At 35.4% G+C, this 27,826-nt stretch overlaps 1 protein-coding gene across 11 annotated transcripts in view; it reads left to right on the top strand.

The window, feature by feature from the left end:
- The window catches only part of MYCBP2 (MYC binding protein 2), a 262,122-nt gene that overhangs the window by 106,833 nt on the left and 127,463 nt on the right, over positions 1-27,826 (top strand). For all 11 annotated transcript variants that reach the window (XM_028106119.2, XM_028106120.2, XM_028106122.2 and 8 more), the window contains 12 exons: positions 391-595; positions 1,197-1,350; positions 7,984-8,156; positions 9,227-9,352; positions 9,446-9,573; positions 14,805-14,896; positions 16,882-17,016; positions 18,391-18,474; positions 19,701-19,797; positions 22,446-22,638; positions 23,182-23,456; positions 27,160-27,381. In XM_028106119.2, coding sequence (XP_027961920.1) covers positions 391-595; positions 1,197-1,350; positions 7,984-8,156; positions 9,227-9,352; positions 9,446-9,573; positions 14,805-14,896; positions 16,882-17,016; positions 18,391-18,474; positions 19,701-19,797; positions 22,446-22,638; positions 23,182-23,456; positions 27,160-27,381 — 1,884 coding nt within the window. The remainder of the gene's footprint in view (positions 1-390; positions 596-1,196; positions 1,351-7,983; positions 8,157-9,226; positions 9,353-9,445; positions 9,574-14,804; positions 14,897-16,881; positions 17,017-18,390; positions 18,475-19,700; positions 19,798-22,445; positions 22,639-23,181; positions 23,457-27,159; positions 27,382-27,826) is intronic.

The raw sequence follows: 27,826 nt of genomic DNA, 5'->3' as shown, positions 1-27,826 counted from the left end.
AAAATATCAAAGTGATTTTTTTAAATGAACAATTTGTAATACTAATTTTTTAACATATTGTGTATTTATTATACTTTTAAATGTAGGTGAAGACAGTATTTCAGGGCGATTTCTTGGATGGAAAAATTTTTCAGCTTTATTGTTATTTTTAATAATATACTTGGTGGTTTATTAGGAAGAGCGTTCCTAAGAATAATAGAAATTATTTTATTCCTTTACAAATTTTGGTCTAAATGTCACATGAATTTGTTAATAAAAAAAAAAGTACTAACAGTTGATAAAGAATAATTTCTCATAGAGCTGTTTTTGTCTCCTGTCTTCTTAACTTTATAAAAAATTATTGATTGTTTATCTAGTAATGTTGTTACTATGGTTTATTTAATCTTTTAGAAAGGACAACTGGGTAGACCGATTTTGGATGTGCCATATTGGAATGCAAAACCAGCTCCCATGCCTAACATTGGATCAAAGTATGGAAGAAAGGCTACCTGGATAGGTGCAAGTGGGGACCAGACCTTCTTACGCATTGATGAAGCACTTATTAATTCTCACGTGCTGGCAACATCAGAAATTTTTGCCAGTAAACACATAATAGGTAATACCCCCAAACAAACAAATGTTCTTCCCAAAATCTTTGTTGTGATTGACAGTAAATGGTTCATCTTTACCTATCATGAGATAGATAATCTTAGAGCTTTTTGTTTTCTTTCTATTTGAAGAAATTTAAAAGAAGCTTCTAAATGTCTGTGTTTATGTGAGTATTTATAAGCTAGAGAGTGGTGGAAACATGAGCCAAATTGTAGTAGGATAAAACCTGCATTGGAAGGAGGAATTTTTCTGTATTTGTTCTTGTTAAATAAGTGGTAGAAATTAATTTTTGTGAAAGGTAAGTCAAACTTTGAAGTTCTATCTATAGATATCAATCTATACTTGTGTCTGTGGTATCATAAATAATTATATGCTGGAGTGATAGAGTATGGAAATTAAGAGCTTGTGTTGTGGATTTAGACAGCCTGAGGTTTTGGGACTAATTCTATTACTTAAAAGTTTTTAATTAATCTATTGAAGTCTCAGTTTCTTCATCTGTAAAATGGATGTAATAATAATACTTCCCTTATAAATAATCCTTATCTTCTAAGCTGAGGCATTATAAAAAGATAATGCATTTTTAAGATGGATAAATATCTTTCCCCAAGGCTTGGTACCTGCTTCTATATCAGAACCTCCTCCATTTAAATGCCTTCTGATAAATAAAGTGGATGGGAGTTGTAAAACTTTTAATGACTCTGAACAAGAGGACCTGCAAGGATTTGGTGTGTGTCTTGATCCTGTGTATGATGTCATTTGGAGGTAAGCTCTGTTTATAAATGTAGTAGTAAATAAGTTCTGATCAAATTATACTCTTGTGGTGATACAAAATTCATGTATAAGGCAGACCTTTTATACATGAGAACTCTCTTTTTTAACTGTGCTTCCCAGGACCTTTGCAGTGTAGTGCAATGGTTAAAAGCATGTGTTCTGAGCCAGGCTGCCTCGGATTATCCCAGATCCACAGTGTGCTTTCTGTGTCACCTTGGAATGGTTACTTTGACTCTGTGTGCTTTATTTCTCTCATTTATAAATTTGGGGTAATAATAGTACCTACCTCATAAATTGTTACGAAGAGTGAAGAATTTAGAGCAGAGGTACACGGTAGGTGCTGCTGGGGGCACCTGGGTGGCTCAGTCGTTAAGCGCCTACCTTTGGCTCAGGTCATGATCCCAGGGTCCTGGGATTGAGCCCCGGGAGCCTGCTTCTCCCTCTCCCACTCCCCCTGCTTGTGTTCCCTCTCTCGCTGTCTCTCCCTGTCAAATAAATAAATAAAATCTTAAAAAAAAAAAAAGAACTGTTTGCTGCTCTCATTATATTAAGCAGTTTTACTTTCATGAGTTAATTATTTTTTTTATTATTTTTTTTAACAAAATACCCTCAAAGAGGGTATATTGTGGTTCTTTTTCTTCTTTTTAAGATTTTATTTATTTATTTGACACAGAGAGAGAGAGAAAGAGACAGTGAGAGAGAGAGATGACAAGCAGGGGGAGCCGCAGGCAGAGGGAGAGGGAGAAGAAGGCTCCCCACAGAGCAAGGAGCCCAATGCGGGGCTCGATCCCAGGACTCGAATCTTGACCTGGGCTGAAGGCAGCGGCTTAACCAACTGAGCCACCCAGGCACCCCAAGTTGTTAATTATTTTTGATCTGTCAGCAATCCTGTCTGAATTGTATAGAACTCATTCTATTTTCTTGTTTCCATATATTGAATTACTACCAAATGTGTAGAAGAAATTGTGCCAAAGACAATACAGAATAATTAAGATAAATGCCCTTTATGAATATACGTATATTGGTAGAGAAATGTAGAAATGTGTAAGATTGCCAAACTCTAGAAACTATAAAAATGTAGAGAACGGATACAGGTACACTAGAGCCTCAAATTATATTGTATTTGCTTAAAATTTATTATGGTGCTTTGTATACATAATGAGTAAAGAAAATTGTTGTCCTCAGCATTTCTAGCTTTGAATACTAGTAGGAGGTGTCCCCTGCATCACCAGATTGACTCATCACAGGACTTACCTTTTTCTTTTTTTTTCTTTTCACCTCTTGTATTGTTTATTTGGCCAACCTCAGTGGACAGGAATTAGATAAATTGAAAGGTTTAACTGGCACCAATGAGGAAAGGGAAAAGACTTTTTTGTCTTCTTCCTCTGCCCATGACTACTTTCATTTCTGTCAGCCAGCCAGGTCTTAAGAAGCCATGTTTTCTATCAGTCCTAAGGCTGCATTCAGAGTGAAGGAATTACAGTGCTTCCAGGTTGCTGACCAGCCTACTGTCTTAGTTGGGCATTTTGTGAGAAGGCCTGGAAGCCAGAATTGATTGAGTTTTCAGTCAATTTCAATTTCCCTAGCAGCATTACGTAGGATAGATTAGGTAATGAGAGACTAGAGGTGAGTAGTCTTACAGTAATTCTTACGAAGACATGAGGTACTAAGAACCAAAATTGGAGTGGTCACAGTGGGAGAGCATGGAGGAGATAGGAAGGCACAAAGATAGACTAGTCATTAGTTATTTACTGATTACAAGTCTGTATACAAGAGACTTAGTTACCAAAGAGCAAGCTCTGGTTTGGACTTAGGTTTAAGTTGATGTTTTATTTCCTATAATCGTTATATGTTTTATCTTCAAATGAAAGAAATTTACATTAACAAAATAAAAATCAACAGTGGAGACTTTATGGATACAGTCACTAAATTAGAAATGCATTCTTTAAATCAGTTACTAGCAGAACTGGATTCTGACAGTATAACTAGAGCTATTTCCCTGGAGTCTTAACAGAACTCCAGAACTCGGAGGTGTAGTGTGCAGTTAGTTGAGCCTTGCCTTTTTCACCTACGGTGATAGCAGTAGGAGAGATGATCTCAAATGCCTTGCCAGGTCCTTGAGTACTTACTCCCTTGTTCCAAAACAGAGATTAAAAGATGAAGGGCAGTCTCCTCAAATGTTTCACTAAACAGCTGGGAGGTGTTTTCTTGTAATCAGGATCAGAGTTTTATGCCATTATCCTGACTTCTGGCTGTTTTATGTCCTTTGTATTTTTAGTAGGTACTAATATTTTACAGCCCTCATAGATGCTGCAGATTCAGTAGTAGCTCACTTTGACTTTCCTTCTGGGTGGAGTCGGCTTCCTTTTGTATTCTTAACACCTAACTTTTCCTGAGTAATTAGAAACTTAGCATCTGTAAAAAGCAGATAAATGTTAAGAATAGCAATTTTATTTCCCACTTCAAAATTTATACATAAATATGTGTTGTTACTTTTTTAACAGCAAAGCAAAACTTGAGTTGTGTGGTCCTTCTTCAGATGTTTTTCTTCCCCCATAAAAATCCTGTTAACCTTATTTATGGGTCACAGGTATTAAGTTTGGTTTATATTGTTTTGACACTTTTTTAAAATGCATGTGTTTTTTTAGTACATATAAGAATATATTCATTTTAATAGGAAGGGGTTTTTTTGCTAAATGACAAAGCAAAAAGTAGATCTTCCCAAGTCAATATAGTAAGAACTGCTTTGTTAATTAAAACTGTATAGAATTCTGTAGTCTGGTTAAACTAAAATATACTTAACTATTTCCCTATTGATGAACATTTTAGATTACTTTTTAATGTTTCGGTATTACCTATATTGCCAGAGTGAACACACAAACACACGTGTGTATATACACACACAGTTTGTACTCATGGGAGTGTAGTTCAAAGGACCGGTCTGGGCTGGGATATATATTTGATAATTTTTAGTTTATAGGTGTATCTAAAGCTGCGGTATTGAACGAGATCACCTAGACAGGGAATGTAGGTTGAGGAGAACTACAAAATTTAGAAGTTAGGTGAGATGGGAGGAACTAGTCAGGAGAATAGAAGGAGCAGCTTATGAACTATGGGAAAAAGCAAGAGGGTGTGCTGACATAGAAGTTAAAAGGGGAGTGTTCAATGATGTTGGATACTGCTGAGGGCTTAACTAAGTAGATGACAAAAAATTCCATTAGGTTTAGCTACTTAGAAATTATTTGCAACTTTGAGAATGATTTCATGGAAGTGTTAGATGTGCAAACTAGATTGGTGTGGTTTGAAGAGTGAATGGGGATTTCCGCTTCTGGCAATTTGGTAAACTAAATACTTTGACAGGGGCCCTATGCTTTAAAAAAAAAAAAAAGTTTATACATTGGCTTGGCACTCAGCCAAGATGTCGCTAATATACTGCCCCTGTCTTCCACCCCCCCATCTCAAAGAAAGAAAGCCAGCATAAAAGTAAAAATCATACCTGATGAGGTGACCCTTGAGAAGTAAGCAGTCAGCACTCTAAACTTGGGATTTTGCTGAGGGCAAATGCTGATAAGCAGTGCTGCAATTTGGAAAACAAGTGTTGGGCCAGCTGCAAGGTGAGGGAGATGGAAACTGATCCTGAAACTCTGTTAAGCTTCTGGCCTTGGAATGATGCTAAACTGGGATTAAATAGGTAATACCCCTGTGTCTCCGGCAGAAGGCAGGTGTACATCATCTTTAGAGAAAACCCCTCCTCCGTTTAGGCCCATAGGTTTTTAGTGAGTTAAGATTCCATCAAATATGAGCACAAAGTCTAAGATTGCTTAACATATAAATTATATCACTGTTAGTGAAATTCAGCTACAGACAAGCAACAAGATCGGTTTCATCTCAGAATTAGCAGAAACAATATAAATTATGTATGTATGAAATGTTTAAAAAATAAAAGGTGAAATTGAGGAAGCAAAAGAAACTCATAATGAGACTCAAAATGATGAGCCATATTTGAAAAACAACCAAGCAAAACTTTTATAAATGAAGAATAGTTATTTACACAAATGCATGAGTAGACCAGATTTGAAGAGTTGAGAGGAAATTACACAAAATGCCACAGAGACAAGAATATAAAAAATATGAAAGAGATTTGAAGAATATAATGAAAAGATCTAATAGACATCCACCTTCTTGGATGGAGGAAATTTTAGAGATTAAAGAAAATAGAGGAGAAACAATACTTGAGGAGATAATGCCTAAGAATTTTCCAGAACCAAAAATAAAAAGATTTAAATTCACAAATATTAGAAATTATGTGTTTCCATTATTTGCAATCAGGAGAATTATAGTGAAATTACAGAACACTAAAGCCCAAGAGAAAAATCTTAAAAGCAACCAGAGAGAAATAAATAATAACACACACAAAAAACCCAATTAGATTAAATTAAAAAGTAATAGTACAATTATATTAATGCTACTGACTATAGCACGTACTTTAATAGAATTTATTCTGTGCCAAGTATTATTTTTGTTTAAAATAAAAAAATTTTAAATAACTTTTTAATTTTAATTGTGCTAAAAAACATAAAATGTAACCATTTCTAAGTGTACAATTCAGCAGTGTTAAGTATACTCACATTGTTGTATAGTAGACCTCCAGAAGTATTTTCATCTTGCAAAACTGAAACTCTGTACCAAAGAACAACTCCCCATTTCTCCCTCCCTCCAGCTCATAGCAGCCACCATTCTACTGTCTATGAATTTGACTACTTTTGATATATAAGTGCAATCATACAGTACTTGTCTTTTTTGTGACTAGCTTATTTCATTTAGCATCATGTCCTCAAGATTCATTCACATTGCAGCCTGTGACAGAATTCTTTGCTTTTTAAGGCTGAATAACATTCCATGTTTCTACCGTACTTTATTTATCCATTCATCCATCCATGGATGCTTAAGTTGCTTCCACCTCTTGGCTCTTGTGGATAATGCTGCTATGATTGTGAGTGTGCAAATATCACTTCAAGATTCTCCTTTCAGGGGCGCCTGGGTGGCTCAGTCATTAAGTGTCTGCCTTCAGCTCAGGTCATGATCCCAGGGTCCTGGGATCGAGCCCCACATCAGGTTCCCTGCTCAGTGGGAAGCCTGCTTCTCCCTCTCCCACTCTCCCTGCTTGTGTTCCCTCTCTCACTGTCTCTCTCTCTCTGTCAAAATAAATAAATAAAATCTTTAAAAAAAAAAAGAAAGATTCTCCTTTCAGTTCTTTTGGATATATACCAAAGATTTGGATTTAAGTGGCTCTTATATTTAGTAAATTTGGATCATCAAGCACCATTGATTGAGAAGACCATCCTTAATAAATGAATCTGAATATTAGCTGTATCTGACACAAATAAGATTTTCAAAATAATCATTGTTTTCTGTGTAGACATACCAGTTAATGAAAAAATGAGGATTTTTTTCTTCCTTCCTGTCTAATCTCATACTTAGGCTTTAGGAGCTGTGTATAAAATTATCCATAGCAGTACTTTTTTTGTAATGGAAAATAGAGTGGTTTTGATTTTTTTGCTATCAGTAATAGAATGGACAAATAGTTGTAATGTAGTCACATGAGCTATTTTTATTTTACAACAAGAATAAATGAACTTACAGTCATACACCACTGTAAAAATACATTGTTAAGAATATTCTGTTGTTTGAAGAAAGCTAACCACAGAAGAATACATGGTGTATCCTGTTCATATACAATTCAAAATGTGAAATTTAAGTAACATACAATTTTGATATAAACATGAAAAATCATAAAAGCAAGAGAATGATAAACTTTAATTGCTACTTTTGAAGGAAAGGGGAAGAAATTAGGTAGAGAAGGTGAGTGGGTAGGGAAGGAGAGCCAGGGTACTTAAAAGATAATGGTAATATTCTTTTTACTAGTGCACATTATACCATTATTCTTCATACCTCATTTTGAAAATATTTTGTTACTATTCTTTTGTATGTACTCTGTAGTTGATAAAAACAACTTTTCCAAGAAGAATTCATTGCAAAAAAAAAAAAAAAGTAAAGAAGTAGAGGTAGCTTTTTGAGAATTATTTATGGAAGAGATAAGAGAAATGAGGTAATGGTTGAAGGGTATTGTGGGTCCCTTATGGGTTACTGTTTATGAGTGTTTGAATATCTACGTACCCTTTACTTGTGCTTCCTTTCTGAAAACCGCATTCCAGGACTTTTGCCCATTTTTGATACTGGATTGATTGTCTCTTACTGGTTTGCAGGAGCTCTTATATATTGTGGATACTGTTGTTTTGTCTAATGTATGTGTCACCTATTTTCTTTCAACTTGCCCTTTGTCTTTAAACTTATTTATGGAGTTTTTGTTGTACAGAAACTTCATATATGGATGCATCATGTTTTCTGTGGCTCTGTTACTCGTAACGTTTCGTGATCTGTAGAACTGTTTCATTCAAATTACTTCACTTCTAGTGACAAATAATTTTATTTATATATTTAACTCCGAGAATATAATGAACTACATTTTGTCCTCTTTAAGCTGACTTATATTTTCTTTGTATCAATTGTACTTTAGAAATTTAGAAACTGTATGTTGAAGTGCTGTGATTATCTTTCTTGAAGGTTTCGACCAAATACTAGAGAACTGTGGTGTTACAATGCAGTGGTTGCTGATGCCAGACTTCCTTCTTCAGCAGACATGCAATCCAGATGTAGTATTCTCAGTCCTGAACTTGCCTTACCAGCAGGATCAAGGGCTCTCACCACCCGATCTCATGCAGCTTTGCACATTCTAGGTAGGCTTGCTCTTTTGATGATCAGCTAATTTTCATTAATATGTGCTGAGAACTTTTTTTAGAGAATATTTAGGTTTGTGTTTCATTTTCTCTTGTGTGTTAAACAACAACATGCTAGGTGCAATATAAGTTAAACCCTCTAACTTTAAGAGGTTTGTCCATCCCACAAACACCAATATATCAGACTTTAACCAACACAATTCATATATGCCCAAATATAAAGCATTCCTGAATATAATTCTAGCAGGCAGATTTTTCTTAATAATGTTTTTGTTCAGCGTAAATATATAAACTTTAGAGATGCAGTTATAATATTTAAATGTGTAATTATAATTTACATACATTATTTTAAAATAAGTTATGTAAAATATATTTATGTAATTATGAATTTTATACATATTACTTCTGTCTCTTATATAACACAGTTTTCCACAGCACATCACTTCTATTTAATTTATAATACAGCATTTTTTCAGAATATATATATATTCTGTTTGTAGAAATTTTACACCAGTCCACGTAATTACTTATTTTATTGCTTTTAAAAAGGATTCTTAAAAAAACTCATTCATCCTTATCTAAAATTTGCAGTTGTGAAATCATGTTCCTAAGTATAATTACTAGATCATACACATAATTCCTTGCTTCTTTTTTCTCAAATTTTATCTGGTAATCATTGTAAACATCCAAAACTCGCATTGATTAAGGTTCTCTCAGGCTGCTATGTCTTCCTCATATAGAACTTTAAGAATCTAGAAGTAACTCAGGGTTTCATAAAAGGAAGAACCCCATAAAGGCTCAAAGATTGAGGGATTCCAACTTTTCAAAGATAAAGGTTTTTGCAAAACATTGACATATAGAATGTGTTTAAATATGATAATTACCCAAACAGAGGGGAATTCGTATTGGTTGTAGGTGTTCTTTCGTGAAGCATTGTTTAAAGCTTGGAATACATTTATTGGCACACTCAGAGTTTATTATTTTAATTTATCCCCTACAGCATCTCATACCATCAATATAATGGGAAATTTTAATTTCAAGGAGTTGAATTTTTGTTTGTTTGTTTTTAGGTTGCCTTGATACCTTAGCAGCTATGCAGGATTTAAAAATGGGTGTTGCAAGTACAGAGGAGGAGACTCAAGCAGTAATGAAGGTTTATTCCAAAGAAGATTATAGTGTAGTAAACAGGTTTGAAAGTATGTATATTTATGTCTAGGAAATATTGTCATATAAGTGAAATATATATATATATATATTTTACAACATAAATTATTATTTGTATCTTTTAGGTCATGGAGGGGGCTGGGGTTACTCTGCTCATTCAGTAGAAGCTATACGTTTTAGTGCTGACACTGATATTTTACTTGGTGGCCTTGGTTTGTTTGGAGGTAGAGGAGAATATACTGCTAAAATTAAGGTAAGCAGTTTGTTGACACTGTTGCCCTTTTTTGTTTGAAGATGTTGGTTTTGACTTAGTTTATGATTTTATGTATATAATGTATAATAAAAAAGGACTTGAGGAAACACTGCTAAAATGTAATGCAATAATACTAAATCATTGACTCATTAGAAAATCAAAAGTCAAGATGGGAGGAAATGAATAGAAAATTATTTCTTAATAATTTTAGGCTGAAAAAGACTAGTCCATCTCAATCCTTTATGCTGAGCTTCCTAGTGGTCTAGGAATAGCAGGACATTTTGATATGCCTCCTTTCTGTTAGCCACTTTAATGATGGAGGCACAGCTGTTTTGATGCAGGGACATTTTGATGTAGCTTTAAAAGTTTTTAGCATTTTTGATGCCAAATACTGTGTAAACAGACATGATCACCCTAAGATGCGGACCAGGGATGAAGTGAGAGATGGAATATGGGGTTATGGATTTCATTGGGTAGACAAAATAAAAATAATCAGAAGTCCTGAGTTTATTATACCTGTTCATCTGAGAAAGGGTCTGCAGTTATTCCAAGCAAAGGATGTGCTAATTCTTTGAAAATTCACTAATAGCTTAAATGTTCCACTTCTCAAATTAATCTGATTTTACCTTTAAGTAAAAGAGAGGGGCACCTCTCTGGCTCATTCGGTTAAATGTCTCTCTGACTCTTGGTTTTGGCTCAGGTCATGATCTCAGGGTCCTGAGATCGAGCCCCAAATTCGGCTCTGCACTGGGGATGGAGCCTGCTTAAGATTCTCTCTCTCCCACTCCCTCTTCCCCAACCTCCCCCACCCTGCTCACACGTGTAAGCTCATGCTCTCTCTCTCTCTCCAAAAGAAAATTAAAAATAAAAATAATTTTAAATAAGGTAAGAGAGAAAACTATAGTTTGTGCCTTAATTTCAGTAGCAGACTTCATTAAAAATTCTAATTAAATGCTATCTGTTGGGGCTCCTGGGTGGCTCAGTCATTAAGCGTCTGCCTTTGACTCAGGTCATGATCCCAGGGTCCTGGGGTCGAGCCCCACATAGGACTCCCTGCTCTGCGGGAAGCCTGCTTCTCCCTCTCCCACTCCCCCTGCTTGTGTTCCCTCTCTCACTCTGTCTCTCTCTGTTAAATAAATAAATAAAATCTTTAAAAAAAATTAAAAAATAAAAATAAATAAATGCTATCTGTTTAGGAGATCTTTTCTTACTTCTCTCAGTTGTATCTAAAACATATTAATATGTTAAAACTCCCTTACTGTGATGATTTTTGAGGACACTTCCCATAGAGGCCCAACCAGAACCTACAAACTTTTAAAAAATATATGCTTCTAGGTACATATATAGAAAGAAAGAGAGAGAGAGAGAAAGGAAGGAAGGGAAAGAAAGAAAAGGGAATATAAAACAGTTTTGGTTTTTGGCTTATTTCAGAGCAACTGCTTTCAAAGGGTTACTTGAAGATGTCTTGATTTGAAGTCAAGATAGAGAAGCAAATTCAATGATACAGTGCTAGTTGGCAATGTCTAGTAAGTTTATCGAGAAGATACATTTTTTTTTCTGTTCCTGAAAGGTTTTTTGTTTTGTTTGATAATATTGAATACCATAGTGGCCCTTATCTCCCATAGTTGTGGTATAGAAGTATATAGGCCTTCCATAATGCTATTTTTAAATTAGGTGTCATTTTTTTTTTCCCCAAGTCTCAAATCCTCTTTTATTCCTTCCATTCCCTGAAAGTGAACTTGCCTTTGAAATTCAGTTATTGGGGCACCTGGGTGGCTCAGTTGGTTCAATGTCTGCCTTGGGCTCAAGTTATGATCTCAGGGTCCTGGGATCGAGCCCCGCATTGGGCTCCTTGCTCAGCTGGAAGCCTGCTCTCCCCCAGCTCATGCACCCTCTCTCGCAAAAAATAAATAAAGTCTTTAAAAAAAAGATTCAGTTATTAATGAGTAGACGAAGGTTTTCCAACAGAAGTCTCTTTTTTTCTTGCCTCCATTCACCTCTTTCAGGTATACGTTTTTTTTTCTGGCAGTAAATCTCTTTTTTGGTTGTTTTGTTTTCATATCTCTGGTTGTTTCTTCTCTTTTGTAGGTTTGTCCTCTTCTACCGGGCCACTAAGTGTTGGAGTTCTTCTAGGCCCAGCCCTAGCCCCTATTTCTTCACTCTGTATTTTCTCCTAAACATTCTCTTCTAAGCCTAAAGTTTAAATAGCTGTCAGCATACCATAATGCCCAAATTTAGATCTCCAGCTCAGACTTCTTCTTTGACCCATTTCCATGTAAGTACTTTAAAAGCATGACAGTTGTTGGTCTTTATATTGCGACTGAATTCATGCTCTTTCCCCAGGATGTGGCTCTCTTCCAGCTGTTCGTCTCTTGAATAGTACCATCCACCATCTGCTTGTTACCCTAAGGCAGAGACCTAGACATCCTTCTGATTGGGGAGGTCCCCTTCCATCTCCTTCCTCCTGCTGGGAGACTCTTCCACTACTAACTACTCTGGGCAAAGGTACTTGTGGACTTGTCTTGGACTAGCCACCTAGCTGGACTCTGGACATATTCTTAACTTTCTGTACTTTCTATTTCCATTCTCTCTCTTCCCGTTCCTTCTTGAACCTATTCTAATCAGGTTTTTGCCCCACCCACTCTACGAAAACTGCTCTTGTCAAGGATGTGAGTGATTTGTGATTGCTGAAGCCAGTGGTCAAGTCTCAGTCCTCATCTTCTTTAACCAGTCAACCTAATTTAATCCTGTCAGCCCCTTCTTTTATATTCTGTCTTCACTTGGCTCCCACAATGCCACACTTGGTTTTCCTTCTGTCTCACGGTCTGCTCTTCTAGGTCTCAGGCTGCTTACTCGTCATCTTCCGACCTCTATGTGTTAGAGTGCCAGAATTCAGTCTTGGACACTTTTTAAATCTACTCATCCCCATAGTGATCCAGCCTTATGGCTTTAAGTGTTTTTCCTCTTATTATTAAACGTCCAAAATCATCTATACAGCTGCCTACTTCACTTCTCCACTTGGATAACTAATAGGCATTTCGGATATAACATCTTCAACACTAGGCTTCTGGTCCTCTCTCTACACCTGCTGTTGTCATATTTTCTCCATCCCAACAAACTGACCTAGAATACAGTTAACTTTAATCTTCCAGCTGCTTAGGCCAAAAATCTTGGAGTCATCATTGCCTTCCCTCTGTCACACCCCACAGCCCCTTCAGCAGCAAACACTGTTGGCTACCCTCTGAAAATAAATCCAGGGTCTAACCACTTCTAAAAACTATCCCTAGTACCCAGTCATTCTCAACCACAGCCATTCTCACCTGGATTATGACAGTAGCCTCCCAGCTTGTATCCTGCTTCTGTCCTTGTTCCCTTTGGTCTATTCTCAGTACAGCAGAGAGATTTTTTTAATATGTACACCAGACTCTGCCACTCCTCCCTGTTCAGATTCCTGCAGTGTCTTCGTACATTAGATTAAAAGCCACAGGCCTTTAGAAGAGCCCACAAAACACCATAAAACTGAGTGCCATTATCATTCTGACCTTAGGTTATACTAGCTGCCTCACTCTAATCCAGCCACACTGGCCTGCCATTGTTCCTTAGACAAACCAGGCGTAGTCAGACCTCAGGACCTTTGCATTGGCTACTCCCTCTGACTACAGCTCTTTACTTCAATACCTCTGTGATCACTTCCTCATTATCTTCAGGTCTTGAATCTATGGTGAACCTATTTAAAACTAAATCCTCTCCCTCACCCTCAAACTTCTTTCCAATAGCCCCCATTTTTTTGTTTGCATTGTTCATACCTGTATGCCAAGTGTCTAGAATTGTGCCTGGTACACAGTATGTGTTGAGAAGTATTTGTTGAACATAAGCAGGGGATCCTGTATGTCATGCTACAAAGAAGGAAATGAGAAACCATTGAAGAATTTTAAATTAAAGAAGTATTCTAATCAGATATTCATTTTAAAAGGAGTACTAGGGGTCAGCTTTGTGGAGTATGGGCCAGAGCAAAGAGAGAATGGAGATAAGAAGACTGATGCGTTCTAGCTAGTAACAGTGAGCATGCTTGAACTGACAAGCTTTGGTACCAGCAGTAGAATAGATGTAGTGATGGCAGAAGAATACGGAAAAAAGGATTATTACAGGTTTTTTATCTGAGTGAGTAGGTGACTGATAGTGCCATTAATCAGAACAGGGAAAGCAGGGGAGAGGGGAGTGAGTCCCTTTAGAGCTAGTGAGATCCAGCTGGTGGTGGGCGGTGGGTGGGGGGGGGGAGTGCAGTGACTGTTGAGAACGAGATCTGAGCTGGAGACAGGTTTTTAAATCACTAGCATATAATTGAAAAAATGAGACATCTAGCATGGTAATTGTCCAGTAAGTTTTAACGCTCCCTTCTCTTCGTCCATAGTGTTTTATCTGCCTTTTTTGTAGTTCACCTGTTATAATTCTCCAGAGAAATAAGGGTTTTTTTAATGTATTGGTCCATTTTTAAAGAAAAAAGAGCTCTTCCTGATAATTCTCCTTTATTTTCACTTAATTTCATCACTTTTTGTCTTTGCTATCTTCTGTCTTATCCTTATCCCACACTGTCTGGTCCTCCCCTTATTTTATAACCATTTTCTTTCATACCTTCATCTCTTCTGTTCCCATGCCATATTACCTTGAACTGCTTTTTGTTACCTGGGTTTTTAAGGATCCTTACCTCCTGTTATTCCTCTGTCCCTCCATAGCTAACACTTTTGTAGCCTTTCTTTCTGGGTATTTTTCTAAGTGTTCCATAAGTATTCACATAATTCTCACAATTACTACAAAGTAGGCACTGTTAGCATCCATCTTCCTTTTATGGATGAGGAAACTGGATACCAGATCTCACAGATTGTAAGTGTTGAAGCAAACTTCTTCCTCATTTGAAAGCTCACTTAGATAAAATGCATTGATTGAGTTCTCTCACCTCCTTCACATGTTTATATTTGGTACAGAACAGCTTGGAGCATTTGCTCTAAATAGATGAATATATAAATAAGGAAAACTGAGATTAATATAGACCATAAGTTTCTTAATTCAAATATGTAGGTTTGTGTATTTAACATTAAAAAAGCAGGCATTCTGATTTTTACATTCTGCAGTGTCCAGCACATTATTGGAAACACCCAGAATGATAAACATATTATTCAGCAGGTTTGCATGACTGAGTGACTGGACACAATGTGTTTTTCTCCTTTCCCTAGCTGTTCGAGTTGGGTCCTGATGGAGGAGATCATGAAACCGACGGAGACCTTCTTGCAGAGACTGACGTGTTGGCGTATGACTGTGCTGCTAGGTAAAGATGCCCTCCTTACTCAGTCTCAGCCTCACCTACGCTCACAGACGGGCTGTGAGCAATTCATTGTAACTGAAGAAATGTACGATTGCTCTTTTAAATAATCTGTGGTCAGATGCTTGAGGACTTAAGTTGTGTATTATGTAAGGTACGGGTTGCACTTAACAGGGCTGCACTAAAACTAATAGTATTTTCCATATTTGTATTTTATAAGACAGACAAATTGTTTCTCCAGTGCAGATAACATGAAAATATACATATATTTTGCATACTTTTGTTTTCATGCATCACTTAGCACCTACTGTGCTAGCTTTCTAAATGATGTCCTACAGTCATTTACTACCTGTAGCAGTGTATCTACAGTACCAAACAGTCAGAGGGCCATAATTCAGATCACTTGTGTGCCCTGACACCATGCCCGTAGTATGTGCTTGGTTATAACACACGGGGACGTGGCCCGGTTTTTACTGAAACCTGTTAGGATAGTAGGTTTCCTGTTACCAGAATCTGGATGTTTCTTTATAAAGCTTCATTAGAAGTATGAAGAGAATTAGCTTTTACCAGTCCTCTCTGTGTAATCCCGAGAATTATCTCCCAACACTGTGTTATGACAAGTTAGTGATTTGAATCGGGATATAATGATGAGAAAAAAAAATAAATTGAACCTCATAATAGTAATAGTACACTGCACTTCCCAGTAATAACTGTGTTAAAACCTTGTGTGTTATACATAAGCTTTTTGCTAGTGAAAATGTGTGTTTGCTAAAAATGGTAGTAAGGCATTAAGTTTGCTTTTAACTGATAAATACTTTTGAGAACAAAATAGTAAACCTAAAGAAAATTTTTACTATTTTTTCACTATAAGCATTCACCAGTATCAGGAGATATTTTTTAGTTGTTTTTTTATGTGATACACAAGTGAAGATTAGGAAAATTTTAGGAAATTAGTTGATTAATTTTTAACAAAGCCTTAAGATGCCATTGTCACTTAGTGTTTATTTTTGAGCATATGATATGAGTCAAAAATATATTGTTTCACATATAGAGAATCATCTAGATTTTATTCATTCCCCTACTAACAAAGCCCAGGTTCCTAAGGCTAGCATTAAAGAACTTCAGTTATCTTTTACAACATCTTTTTTAACTTTCTACCTACTACTCATTTTTATCTGTCTTAATGCTTTAATCTAACTGGACCCCTTATCATTTTCAAGCCCTGTTTTGTACTTTCATACCTCTACAGTGCGTGAATTTGTTCCCTTCCTCAAATACCCTTAATTCTTTTCTCTACCCCAGCTACAAGCACTATACTCTGTTACCTAAAACTTTATAACTTACGTATATCTTTATCAGATCTCCTTATTTATATACAAGCTTTCTCCTTCTATTTTAGTTAATTTTTTTGTGTGATTACTATGTGACAGGCACAGTTCCAAATACTTTATCTGAATTTCCTCAATCCTCAGAACAATCCTGAGATTGTTGATGTAGACATCATCTTCATCCCTATTTTCAGAGTCACAGAGAGGGTGTAATAACTTGCTCAAAGTTACACAGCTAGCAAATCACGAAGCTGAGCCTCGAACTCAGGCCATCTGACTTCAGAACCATTTTCTTAATATGCTTCCTCTCAAAACACTTTAAAATTAAAATTCAGAGTTTCATTTTCCAACTAAACTGGCATTTTTTTTACCAATTAAAAAAAATTGTATTTTAATATGAGACCTTTATAACATTTAAGCAAGTTTTAGAATTCAAGGTGAGGAGTTCATCACCATGACACAAATGACTACTATTTCTATGTTCCTGTCCAGATTTTTTGATTTTTAATTTTTTTCAGACTTTTTAAAATAGAAGGTTTTTAATGATATTCAACAAGAATCTTACACAATGAATTTCATGGTTTGTTATGAAGGATTTAAAAGAAATATATGTAACAGGGAAGTGCAAAGGCATTGTCTTTGACTCACTAATTTTTCTCTCAGAGAAAAATATGCAATGATGTTTGATGAACCAGTTCTCTTGCAAGCTGGTTGGTGGTATGTAGCATGGGCTCGAGTGTCTGGACCCAGCAGTGACTGTGGATCACATGGACAAGCTTCTATTACCACAGATGATGGGTAAGCAAAATGTTTAAGTATTACTTAAGCAACTCTCATTTTTGTTAGTGGAATATTGTTTTAGCAGCTCAGAGGTCTTCCAGGAGGATAAAAATGTCAGTAAGACTAGAACATAATGTGACTGCCAAACATTAAATTTATGCAGTCTCATGCCAGATTAAGGTCTAGACAGAACAGGGAGAGAATAGGACTGCTACTCTTTGCTCTTGCCATTTGTCATTTGTATGTATTTCTGGGTGTTATATCACTTAAGAACTTATTTCCAATTAGAAATTATATAAAGTGACAAGAAGATTGAGGAATTTGGAAACCATAAAAAAGAAATAAATACTTGCTATAAAATTTGACAGTGCTTATAAAAACAGTTTATAAAAATTTCAGAGTTTTAGCAATATGAGATGGTACAGTTTTAATAAGATGTAGGGGGAGATTTACTGTTTAAATTTCATATATGGACTGCTTTTTAGTTTATAGAACACTTTCATATCTGTATTCTCATTTGATTTTCTCAACAATTTTGTGAAGCTGTTATTAGCTCTGTTTTCCACTCGGGAATAGAGAGACAGGAGGTGAAGTGATTTGCTGCACATCATATCACTGCTGTGTGGCAGGACCCAATCTGGACCTGGAATTGCTTGACTCTAACTCTAATCTTCTTTATTCTCAGTACTCTGTATTCGTGTGTTTGGAAGGACCATTATTTTAGAAGAGAAATTTAATTTACTCCTTACTCTTCTTGAGCATAAATTATTTGAAATGAATAGAAGTTATGTAATAGTATATTTCAAATAGTTTTGTTCAATTCATAACAGAGCTTACCAAAAACAGAGCAGACTAATTAATGAGGAGAATTCTTTGTTCCTGAATGTTCAGGTAGAATGCCATAGAAAAAGTAAGTCTGCTGTAAAGTATCCCTTTCAGACTCACTCTAAGATTGTGAGCTAGCACTGGGGAGACTGCCTTAATCCTGGACTGTGTGATTCCATATGCAGTTTATTGAACTATGGAATATCACAGCAGTTTGAAGCTAAAGCTTATGTGTGTGGTTGAGCAGATTTTAAACTGTTTGTAAGTTGAAATATTTTGTTAAAAGCTTATTGTTTTGGTTAAAGTTGAGCTGGGGGATACTAAAAGGGGGGAGGACAGCTGCTTACCCAAGAGTTCCTGATCAGGTTTAATTCCTTCATTTTATTCATTAAGCCATTCAGAGCTTGAACCAAAATAAAAACAATTCCTTTTTACTTGTGTTTTTCCTTAAAGAATGAATCTATCTTCATTAACATAAAATTTGAAAACACTATTGTCAAATTTCTTATTTTCTTTCATGGATCTTGAATCATGTTTTTTGGTATTGTTATTTTTTCTCTTTCTTAGGGTGGTTTTCCAATTTAAGAGTTCAAAGAAGTCAAATAATGGTACAGATGTTAATGCTGGTCAGATACCTCAATTATTATACAGGTATTTAGCATATTTATAGTTAATTAAGAGATTTAGTCCCTTGTTATAATGATCTAGGATACTACAAAATATATGTGACACGATGAAAGAAATTATTTGAAGCATTCAGCAAGTTATAATATACCAGTAGAAATACAGCTGTTTTTAACAAAGCATTTATTTTGTATATTTTTAAACATCTTCTACATCAAGCTTAATTTTAAACTTTGCCTCATGACTCAGATTATCTGTATTACGCCATTAACAGTATTTTAATAACTTATTTTTTAATCTGGATTTTCGTACCCATTTCAAAATATTATAGAGTAATAAAAATTTGTCTTAGAGAAATGATATTGGGGTGTTAGATGGGGACTTCAGGTACAGGCCTGATTGATTTGCTTTTGTCTTATGTTTCCTGTTTGTACTGTGATGGAATGAATAGAAAATCCCTTACTGCAGAGGGGTGCCTGGGTGGTGCAGTTGGTTAGGTGTCTGACTGACTCTTGGTTTCAGCTCAGGTCGTGATCTCAGGGTGGTGGGATCAAGCCCCACTTTGGGCTCCATGCTCAGTAACTTGTAACTGTCTCTTTCTGTCCCCCTCCCCCCGACTCTCTCTCTTTCTTTCTCTCTCTCTCTCTAAATAAATCTTAAAAAAAAAAAAAAATCCCTTACTGCTGAAAAATTTCCTCCTTTTATTTGAAATATCAAATAATAACTTGTCCATGTGATAATATTTATTATATTTTAACATTATTTAAGAATTTTAATTACTTCATGTATTTGAGACATGGAAGCGTATGCCTATGTATCCATCTATTTCTAGTAAACTACTGCAGTAATATTTAGAATGAAGAATTTGAATAGATATAAACCCCACTAAAATATGTCATTCTTTGAGTAGCAAAAAAATCTAAAGAAATACCTCTAGAACAGTGACTGTCTCTCATGTTTTCCTTCCCTAGTAATCACTTTAAGAATCTAGGTGGTATAAACCTCACTTTTCCCAAAAAGAGATTTTTGTTTGTTTTTATGCAATTTATTATAGTTTGTATTTGTAACATGTAGCATTATGAACATAGCAAGTTCCTCGGACTACTCCTGGGTACACTGGTGGACTAACTTCTTAATAATATAGCACTTAATATTTAATAGTAGCATATTTTGCTCTTACAAAATGTATATTTTGAAAAGAAAAATGTCATTGGACTTTACAACATAAATTTATGTGTGTCTCCTACCTTCAGACTTCCAACCAGTGATGGCAGTGCCTCAAAAGGCAAACAGCAAACCAGCGAACCTGTACACATTTTAAAGAGATCTTTTGCAAGGACTGTCTCAGTGGTAAGCCATTTTTTTAAAATTTCAGGTTTTTTGTCCAGTGCTCCGTTTCATTTTGATGTTTCGCATTTAGCCACTCTTCTAAGAGTTTATCTCAGCACAGTTTTATGAACTCAGATTTGTTTTTGTATTAGCACTGAGATCCTGGGCCAAAGAGTATGCCCTTTCAATAATGGGAAGGTAGAGATGTTGGCTGACTTTAACATGAACTTCAACATGAACTGATAACTGGTGGGTTTTCTCGTTAATCATGTATGACTACATATGCTGAAGGAGTTAAAAAGTGAAAGAAAAGTTAAAACTGATATTGACAAAAAGTGGTAACCTGATGCTTGAGGAGCTAAATGTAAGAGTTGTATATCTAACTAAGGACTCTGTTGAACTACTTGACCATCCACATTCTACATTTAAAGATATGCTACATTACTGGGGTTGCCAGTGTAGAATGGAAAGCCAACATGATGTAATTGAGAGATCATGGTATGGCTGCCCAGGAAGTCTGAGTTAAGTTCTTGTTCTTTCATTTATTAGTTGAGCATTCTTATGCCAGTTATCTAAATAAACCTTGTGATAGCATCATTATGAATTTCTAATGAGATAAGGGATGCAAAAATGCATCTTAAATTGTAAGGCACTATATGAATGTGATTTATTAATATCGTTGGTAGTCTTTCATGTTTGTGAACTGTGTTAGGATGAATGCTTTTTTTCCCCCCCTCTTTTTTAATTAGTTTTTTAAATCACAAGATTAATATACATTCCTGGTTGGGAAGAGAGTGGAGTGGGGATAAACCTATGTTAAAAGTATACTAAAGTTCTTTCCCAATCACTCTGTTCCTGTTTACATTTTGATGTATATCCTTCCAGACCATTTTTATACATACACAAACTTGTTAGTTTATATATACAGTATGCTCTACAGCTCCTTGTTTGTATCTTCCTTTTCAAAATTTTCATAGTATCAGGGACATAATCCATGTTAGTATATTTGGTTCTATGTTAATCTTTTCTTGTATTTGCATAACATCCTATAGAATAGTTGTACCCTTAATTTATTCAACCCTGTACCTATCAAAGGACTGTTTGTTTCTTGTTTTTTACTATTATGTCCTTCCATATGCACCTTTGATTACTTACATACTTATGTGAATATTTCTACTGGAAGCATGCTGATTTAAATTTTGATATATCATGCCAAATGACCTTGCAAAAGATCTATGGTAGTTATAGAGATAGTGCTTGCAATAAGAGATTACAAGAACTTGGGCTCCTTGGTATTTTGGCATCCTTTTAGTATTAATATCAGTTAGATACCTTTTGATCAAAATAAATATCATGACTTTGTCTTTTTCAGTGATCTCTTTTTCTGTGCTTAGTAATTTTTTGATATGTATGTCTAAGTGGTTTTGTGGTCATTAGGTAATTGTTATCTTTATATAAGAAATGTATTCAACTATTTATTTTTTTTAAAGATTTTATTTATTTATTTGAGACAGAGAGAATGAGAGAGAGAGAGAGCACATGAGAGGGGGAAGGTCAGAGGGAGAAGCAGACTCCCCACTGAGCAGGGAGCCCGATGCAGGACTCGATACCAGGATTCCAGGATCATGACCTGAGCCGGAGGCAGTTGCTTAACCAGCTGAGCCACCCAGGCGCCCTCAACTATTTCTTTAAAAAGCTAAACTATAAACTCTTATTCTTGGTATTACTATACCAGAGGACTGGAATTTGGTGGGGATGAGGGAATAAGTGCTTTGCTTTGAGATGATCTAGTATTTGTCATCATGTAAGTATGGTGAAGCCTGCAGAACAACTAGAACTGAAAGGGATGCTCACTACCCTAAACCCATATTGTAGAATTTAAACATCTAGTAAGAATTTTTTAGTATTTTCTAGTTAAATTTTATCTTCTATTAACTTGTTTATCAAGGGTTAGCTGTAGTTTGTGTGGTAAAACTTAATATGTAGACATAAAATAAGTTATTTGATGCTGTCACCAATACCTAATACTAAATAAAATACTTTATTATATTAAAAAATTATTAAGGTGTTTTAAATACTTTTGGCTTATTTATATAATCTATAGTAACCATGTAGAGTTTAATTTTGCTTTCAAGTAATCATGTATTTGTAAATGTTCTTAATTTTTTCCCTTATATGATAAACTAGATAGGTTGGTAGCAGGGAAACAACGTATTTTTAAATAGGCAAATATGGGAGCACATGAGTGGCTCAGTCACTTAAGCCTCTGGCTCTTGGTTTTGGCTCAGGTCATAATCTCATAGGTCATCAGATCCAGCCCCAAGTCTGGCTCCATGCTCAGTGCAGAGTCTGCTTGGGATTCTATCCCTCTGCCCATCCCCCCACTTGCTTGTATGCTCTCTTCCCTCAAACAAATAAATAAATCGGCACATATTGAAGAATGTTGTTTTTATACATGCCTAACTACTTTACCTTTTTTGTCAAACTTCAAAGATATTCCTAATGGCAATTTGATAAATGAACTAATAAAATATCCATTATTTGGGCTAATCAAAACTCAGTAAAGAAGTTCAAATAAAGTTTTGAAGTTCACTGTCATCTGTCCATTTGATTCAACCTATGGTATCATTTGAACTAATTGTTACCTGTTTTTTTATATTCTGGATTAGGAATGTTTTGAGTCCTTGTTAAGTATTCTTCACTGGAGCTGGACCACCTTAGTCTTAGGAGTTGAAGAACTTCGAGGATTAAAAGGGTTCCAGTTCACAGCTACACTCCTAGATCTAGAGAGACTGCGCTTTGTGGGTACCTGTTGTCTGAGGTTATTGCGTGTCTATACCTGTGAAATTTACCCAGTATCAGGTATGAAGCATGTTTTTAAATTACTTTAGGGAGAAAATATTTGACACATCCGGAAGGTCTGTATAGGGATAACCAAGAGCTTAAGATCCCCAGCTGCCTTTAATCTTCTCCTAAAATGAGGGAAGAAAGTCGGCTTGCCGTATTTATTTTTTATTATTTATTAAGCTTGCCTTATTATTTATTTACTTACAAAGAATAAAACAGATTACGGGTTGATAACAAAAAGTCATGTTAAGCTAAATAATACTCTGATAATGTATTATTTTAAACAGATTCGGTCAAATAGAAATTTTTTGAACAACTCATTTGGACTTAAATGCTGAAACCAATGTTTCTGTTTTTTGTTTGTTTGTTTGTTTTTTGCCCTACTTAGATTTTTAAAAGAAATTATTTTGGACCACATTTAATCTCTAAATTGTTTCATTTCTTGGTTATGAGTCCTTGCAATCTTTCGCTGTATAGGAAATTACTTGAATTATATTGAATATCTCCATGCATATTTATTATTCTATTTAATTAGCAATCTGCTTTGTTCCCTCACAGCTACAGGAAAAGCAGTTGTGGAAGAAACTAGTAAATTAGCAGAATGTATTGGAAAAACCAGAACTTTGTTAAGAAAAATTTTATCAGAAGGCGTTGACCACTGCATGGTGAAGTTGGATAATGATCCTCAAGGATATCTCAGTCAACCCTTGAGTCTCCTAGAAGCTGTCCTTCAGGAGTGTCATAATACCTTCACTGCCTGTTTTCATTCTTTCTACCCAACTCCTGCCTTACAGTGGGCTTGCCTTTGTGATCTGCTGAATTGTTTGGATCAGGTAATTTAAGTTTGTAAAATGTGGGTTGAAAAACTAAATATTACTTAATACTCTTCAAGAAAATAAAGTTCTGTTGCCTCAATCTTTCTAACTTTTATAAAAGGTAAATTAGGACATTGGCTTGGTATGTGTGACTTACATAATCCAAGTTGAAGGACTTGCTTTTTTTTCTGTGCTTTATCATTTTTAGTTATAAAATTGGCAGGCACATGGTGCAGCTGCTGATTTGCTCTTTGAATCTGTGAATGAGTGTGCACATGTAAGAGAGCAAGAACAATCGTGAGTGTGTGTGTCAGAGCAAGGATAGCGCTAGAAGGGCAGCATCTGCCGCCCGCATACCTGCAGAATGGTCAGGAGAGAAAGCTGTGAGGCAACTTGCTTGCTGATAACGGTCATTCATGGGGAAATGGCAAGCCTCCTAGATGTGTATGCCCCAAATCACAGTTTCAAAATACCTGAGGCAAAAAACTGACAGAATTAAAGGGAAAAATAGACGAATTCACAATGATACTTGGAGATTTCAGTGCTCCTCTTTCAGTAATTTACAGAACAAGTAGGCCAGAAAATAATTAGAGAAAGAGAAGATCTGAACAGTGCTATCAACCACGTTGGTTTTATTGATATTTATAAAACAGAAAGTACAAGTGCAGAATACATGTTATTTTCATGTATACATACCATGTTCACAAAGATAGATCATATGCTAGGCCATAAAACAGTAAATTTCAAAAGATTAAAATTAAAGAGTTTCAGACCACAATAGAACTAAACCAACTGCAAAATATATTGAGAAAGGCACCTAAATACGTGGAAAATAGACAACACTTACAAGTAACCAGTGAATCAAAGTAGAAATGGAAAGGAAATTGGAAACTCTTTCATACTAAAAGATAAAAGTAGGGCGCCTAGGTGACTCAGTCGTTAAGTGTCTGCCTTCGGCTCCGGTCATGATCCCGGGGTCCTGGGATTGAGTCCCACATCGGGCTCCCTGCTCAGCGGGAAGCCTGCTTCTTCCTCTCCTGCTCCCCCTGCTTGTGTTCCTGCTCTCACTGTCTCTCTCTCTGTCAAATAAATAAATAAAATCTTAAAAAAAAAAAAAGATAAAAGTATAACATCAGAATTTGTGAGATATAGCTAAAGCATTAAATGATAATACTAGCAAAGAAGAAAGGTTTAAAATCCGTGATCTAAGTTTCTACCTAAAGAAGTCAGAAAGAATTAGCAAACCAAAGAAAGAAGAAAGTAATAAAGATGAAGGAAATAATAAAGATAAGAGCAGAAACCAGTAAAGTAAAAATAGAGAAAACTGACAAAGTTGAAAGTTGGTTTTTTGAAATGAAAACCAAATTAATAAACTCCTAGCAAGTCTGACTGAGAAACAAGAGATAAAGAAAAAACACAAAGTACCATGATCAGGAATGAAACAGGGAATATCACTGTAGATCCAGCAAACTGGTAAGGGAATACTATGAACAACTTTATATTAGTAAGTTGTAACTTTAGATAAAGTAGACAAATATCTTGAAAAATACAACTTAACCAAAACTGACACAATAAGAAATAGAAAAATCTGAACTGCCTTATATCCATTAAATTGAATTTATTATCAAAAGCTTTCCCACAAAGAAAAGTCCATACCCAGATAATTGTCATTGGTGAATTATATTAAACTTACAAGAAAGAAATGATATCAGTCTTTTACAAACTCTTTCAGAAAATATAGGAGACAACATTTCCCACTAATTTAGTCAAGTTAGCCTTATCCTGATACCAAAACCTAAGATATTAGAAGAAAAAATTAGTACAGACAAACATTACTCAAACATAGATAACAAAAGCTCTTAACAATATTATCAAATCAAATCCAGCAATATAAAAAATACATCACACCCCGTAGGGTTTTTCTTAGAAATGCAAGGTTAGTGTAACTTTCAAAAATCAATGTAATTCACCATATTAACTGAATAAATAGAGAAGATTGTATAATCCTCTCAATAGGTAATGAAAAAGGATTTGACAAAATTAGCACTTAATTCGGTGATGAAAACTTCTCATCAAACTAGGATTTAAGGAAACTTCTTCAATCTAGGATTATAAAGGATATCTACAGAAGAATCTACAGTTAATATCATACTTAATGGTGAAATACTGAATACTGCCCTAAGTTCAGGAACAAGGCATGAGGTAACTGTTCCCACCACTTCTATTTAACATTGTAGTGGAAGTTCTAGTGCCTTCTTCCCTAAAAAAGGTCACTGTCATCACCACGGTATCCTAGCCTATTTGAAAGATAGTCCAGTGATGACATCTGGGTAGGCAACTTTGTTTTTATTTTATTAGTACTATTTTTTAAGCAGTTTCCATACTGAATTTATTCTTAGTATTAAAAAAAAAAAAACTATTCCATTGTGGCAAGAATACTTAACATGAGAGCTACCTCTTAATACACTTTGAGCATATAACATGATATTGTTAACTACAGGTATGATGTACAGGAGATCACTAGCTTTTACTCATCTTTCATAACTGAAACTTTATACCCATTTAACACCAACTCCCCACTTCCCCCTTCTCCCAGCCATTCTATTCTCTGCTTCTGTGAGTTTGACTATTTTAGATACTTCATATAAGTGGAATCGTGCAGTATTTTGTCTGTCTGTGACTGGCTTATTTCACTCATCGTAGTGTCCTCCAGGTTCATCCGTGTTCTATAGCAGAGTAGTGTATTTTACCAGTCAGTTTCCTGGGACGAGATTATTGCCTGGATTAGTGCACAACTTACTCTTTCGGCCTGTTCAGTCTCATATGATTGTTTTCTTTGCCACTGAACAGGTTACAGGCAGGCTAACCTTAACAAATGTTGGTTTAACAGATAGGATGTTGCATTTAGCCTGAATTTGTAACACAGATGTTTGCTGAACTAAGTAGTGTGTATGCAGTTTTTGTGAATTAGTATATCCTGTCTTGGAAAGTTTTTAATATTTTGTTAAAAAATCTGGGGTGCCTGCGTGGCTCAGTTGGTTAAGCATCTGCCTTCAGCTCAGGTTATGATCTCAGGGTCTTGGGCTCCCTGCTCAGTGGAAAGTCTACTACTCCCTTTCCTTCCTCTCCTCCCGCTGCTCCCGCTTCTGCTCTCTCTCTCTCAAATAAATAAATAAAATTTAAAAAGAATTTACCAGCATGCTACTTATTTTTCTGAATAAACTACATAATGTGATGACATAATTTTGTGACCTTAGCAAAATGTTTATTATAGTAGCTATTCATTGTGCTACATTACCATTAGTGAAATGTTATAGTAGCACTGAATTACAATTTAAATCATTTGTTATTGGAAGAAAGTGGTTTCAGTGCTTGTTTTACTGGACATGGGTATATACTGATTGGGGCCTTTTTGATGTCATTCTTTGAGCGTTGTGCTAAAGAGGACTATGATTCTGAGGATATATAAAGTCATTGGTTGGAAAATAGGAAGCTGCTTTTTCTTGACCATATTTAATAATTTTTCATCTTCGTTGGGTAGTAACTTGAACAGTTGTATTTAAAAGTATTGATAGAATGAAATCCCATAACACAACAATTAAAATGAATCCTAGAAAATTTTGGAATAATTTAAAAAGTTGTTTACCTTTTGTATACCTAAAAATGTGGATTATATTGATGCCATATTTCTTTGGTGGGTGCCTATTTCTGTTTTTAAAAGGATATCCAAGAAGCAAACTTCAAGACCTCAAGTAGCCGATTGCTTGCAGCTGTTATGTCAGCTCTGTGCCACACTTCTGTTAAGCTGACTTCTATCTTCCCTATTGCGTACGATGGAGAAGTACTACTAAGGTCAATTGTTAAACAAGTTAGCACAGAGAATGACTCAACACTCGCTCACCGGTTTCCCCTTTTGGTAGCACATATGGAAAAACTCAGCCAGGTAGGTCTTTTTCTGAAATATTTTATACTGAAGCAATAAAACCACAAATGAGGGCATATTTAAGTTGGTGCTTATTCTTCTATATTGGTATTTACCAAATAAGTATATGTTTCACAAGAAGAGCTAAAATTCAGGGGGAAAAATTTCCTCATGTTTACCTATAAATCTGCAGTAGTTTTTCTCTAATTCTTAAATTCTGAATGAAACCCAACCTGTAAAAACAAAATGTGAGGGTTATGCAATGAATTCCCATGTATTTGTTATTTGCCAAACCATTTGAAAGTTGCAGATACTATAAGCAAACTTTTAGATTCTAATATTTTAGATTGCCAAGATAGAATTGGAGGGAAATAAATTTTTGAAACATTTTTTCTATAACATTTTGGTATGTTAAAATAAACATTCTAAAACAGTCATAGTAGTAACCATTTCTGGTTTATTAGAA

Source organism: Eumetopias jubatus, unplaced genomic scaffold, assembly GCF_037043125.1.
Source record: "Eumetopias jubatus isolate StellerSeaLion01/CBP00866 unplaced genomic scaffold, mEumJub1_p1.0 scaffold_3, whole genome shotgun sequence".
Lineage (NCBI taxonomy): Eukaryota > Metazoa > Chordata > Mammalia > Carnivora > Otariidae > Eumetopias > Eumetopias jubatus.
This window is presented reverse-complemented; position numbering and strand designations above follow the sequence as displayed.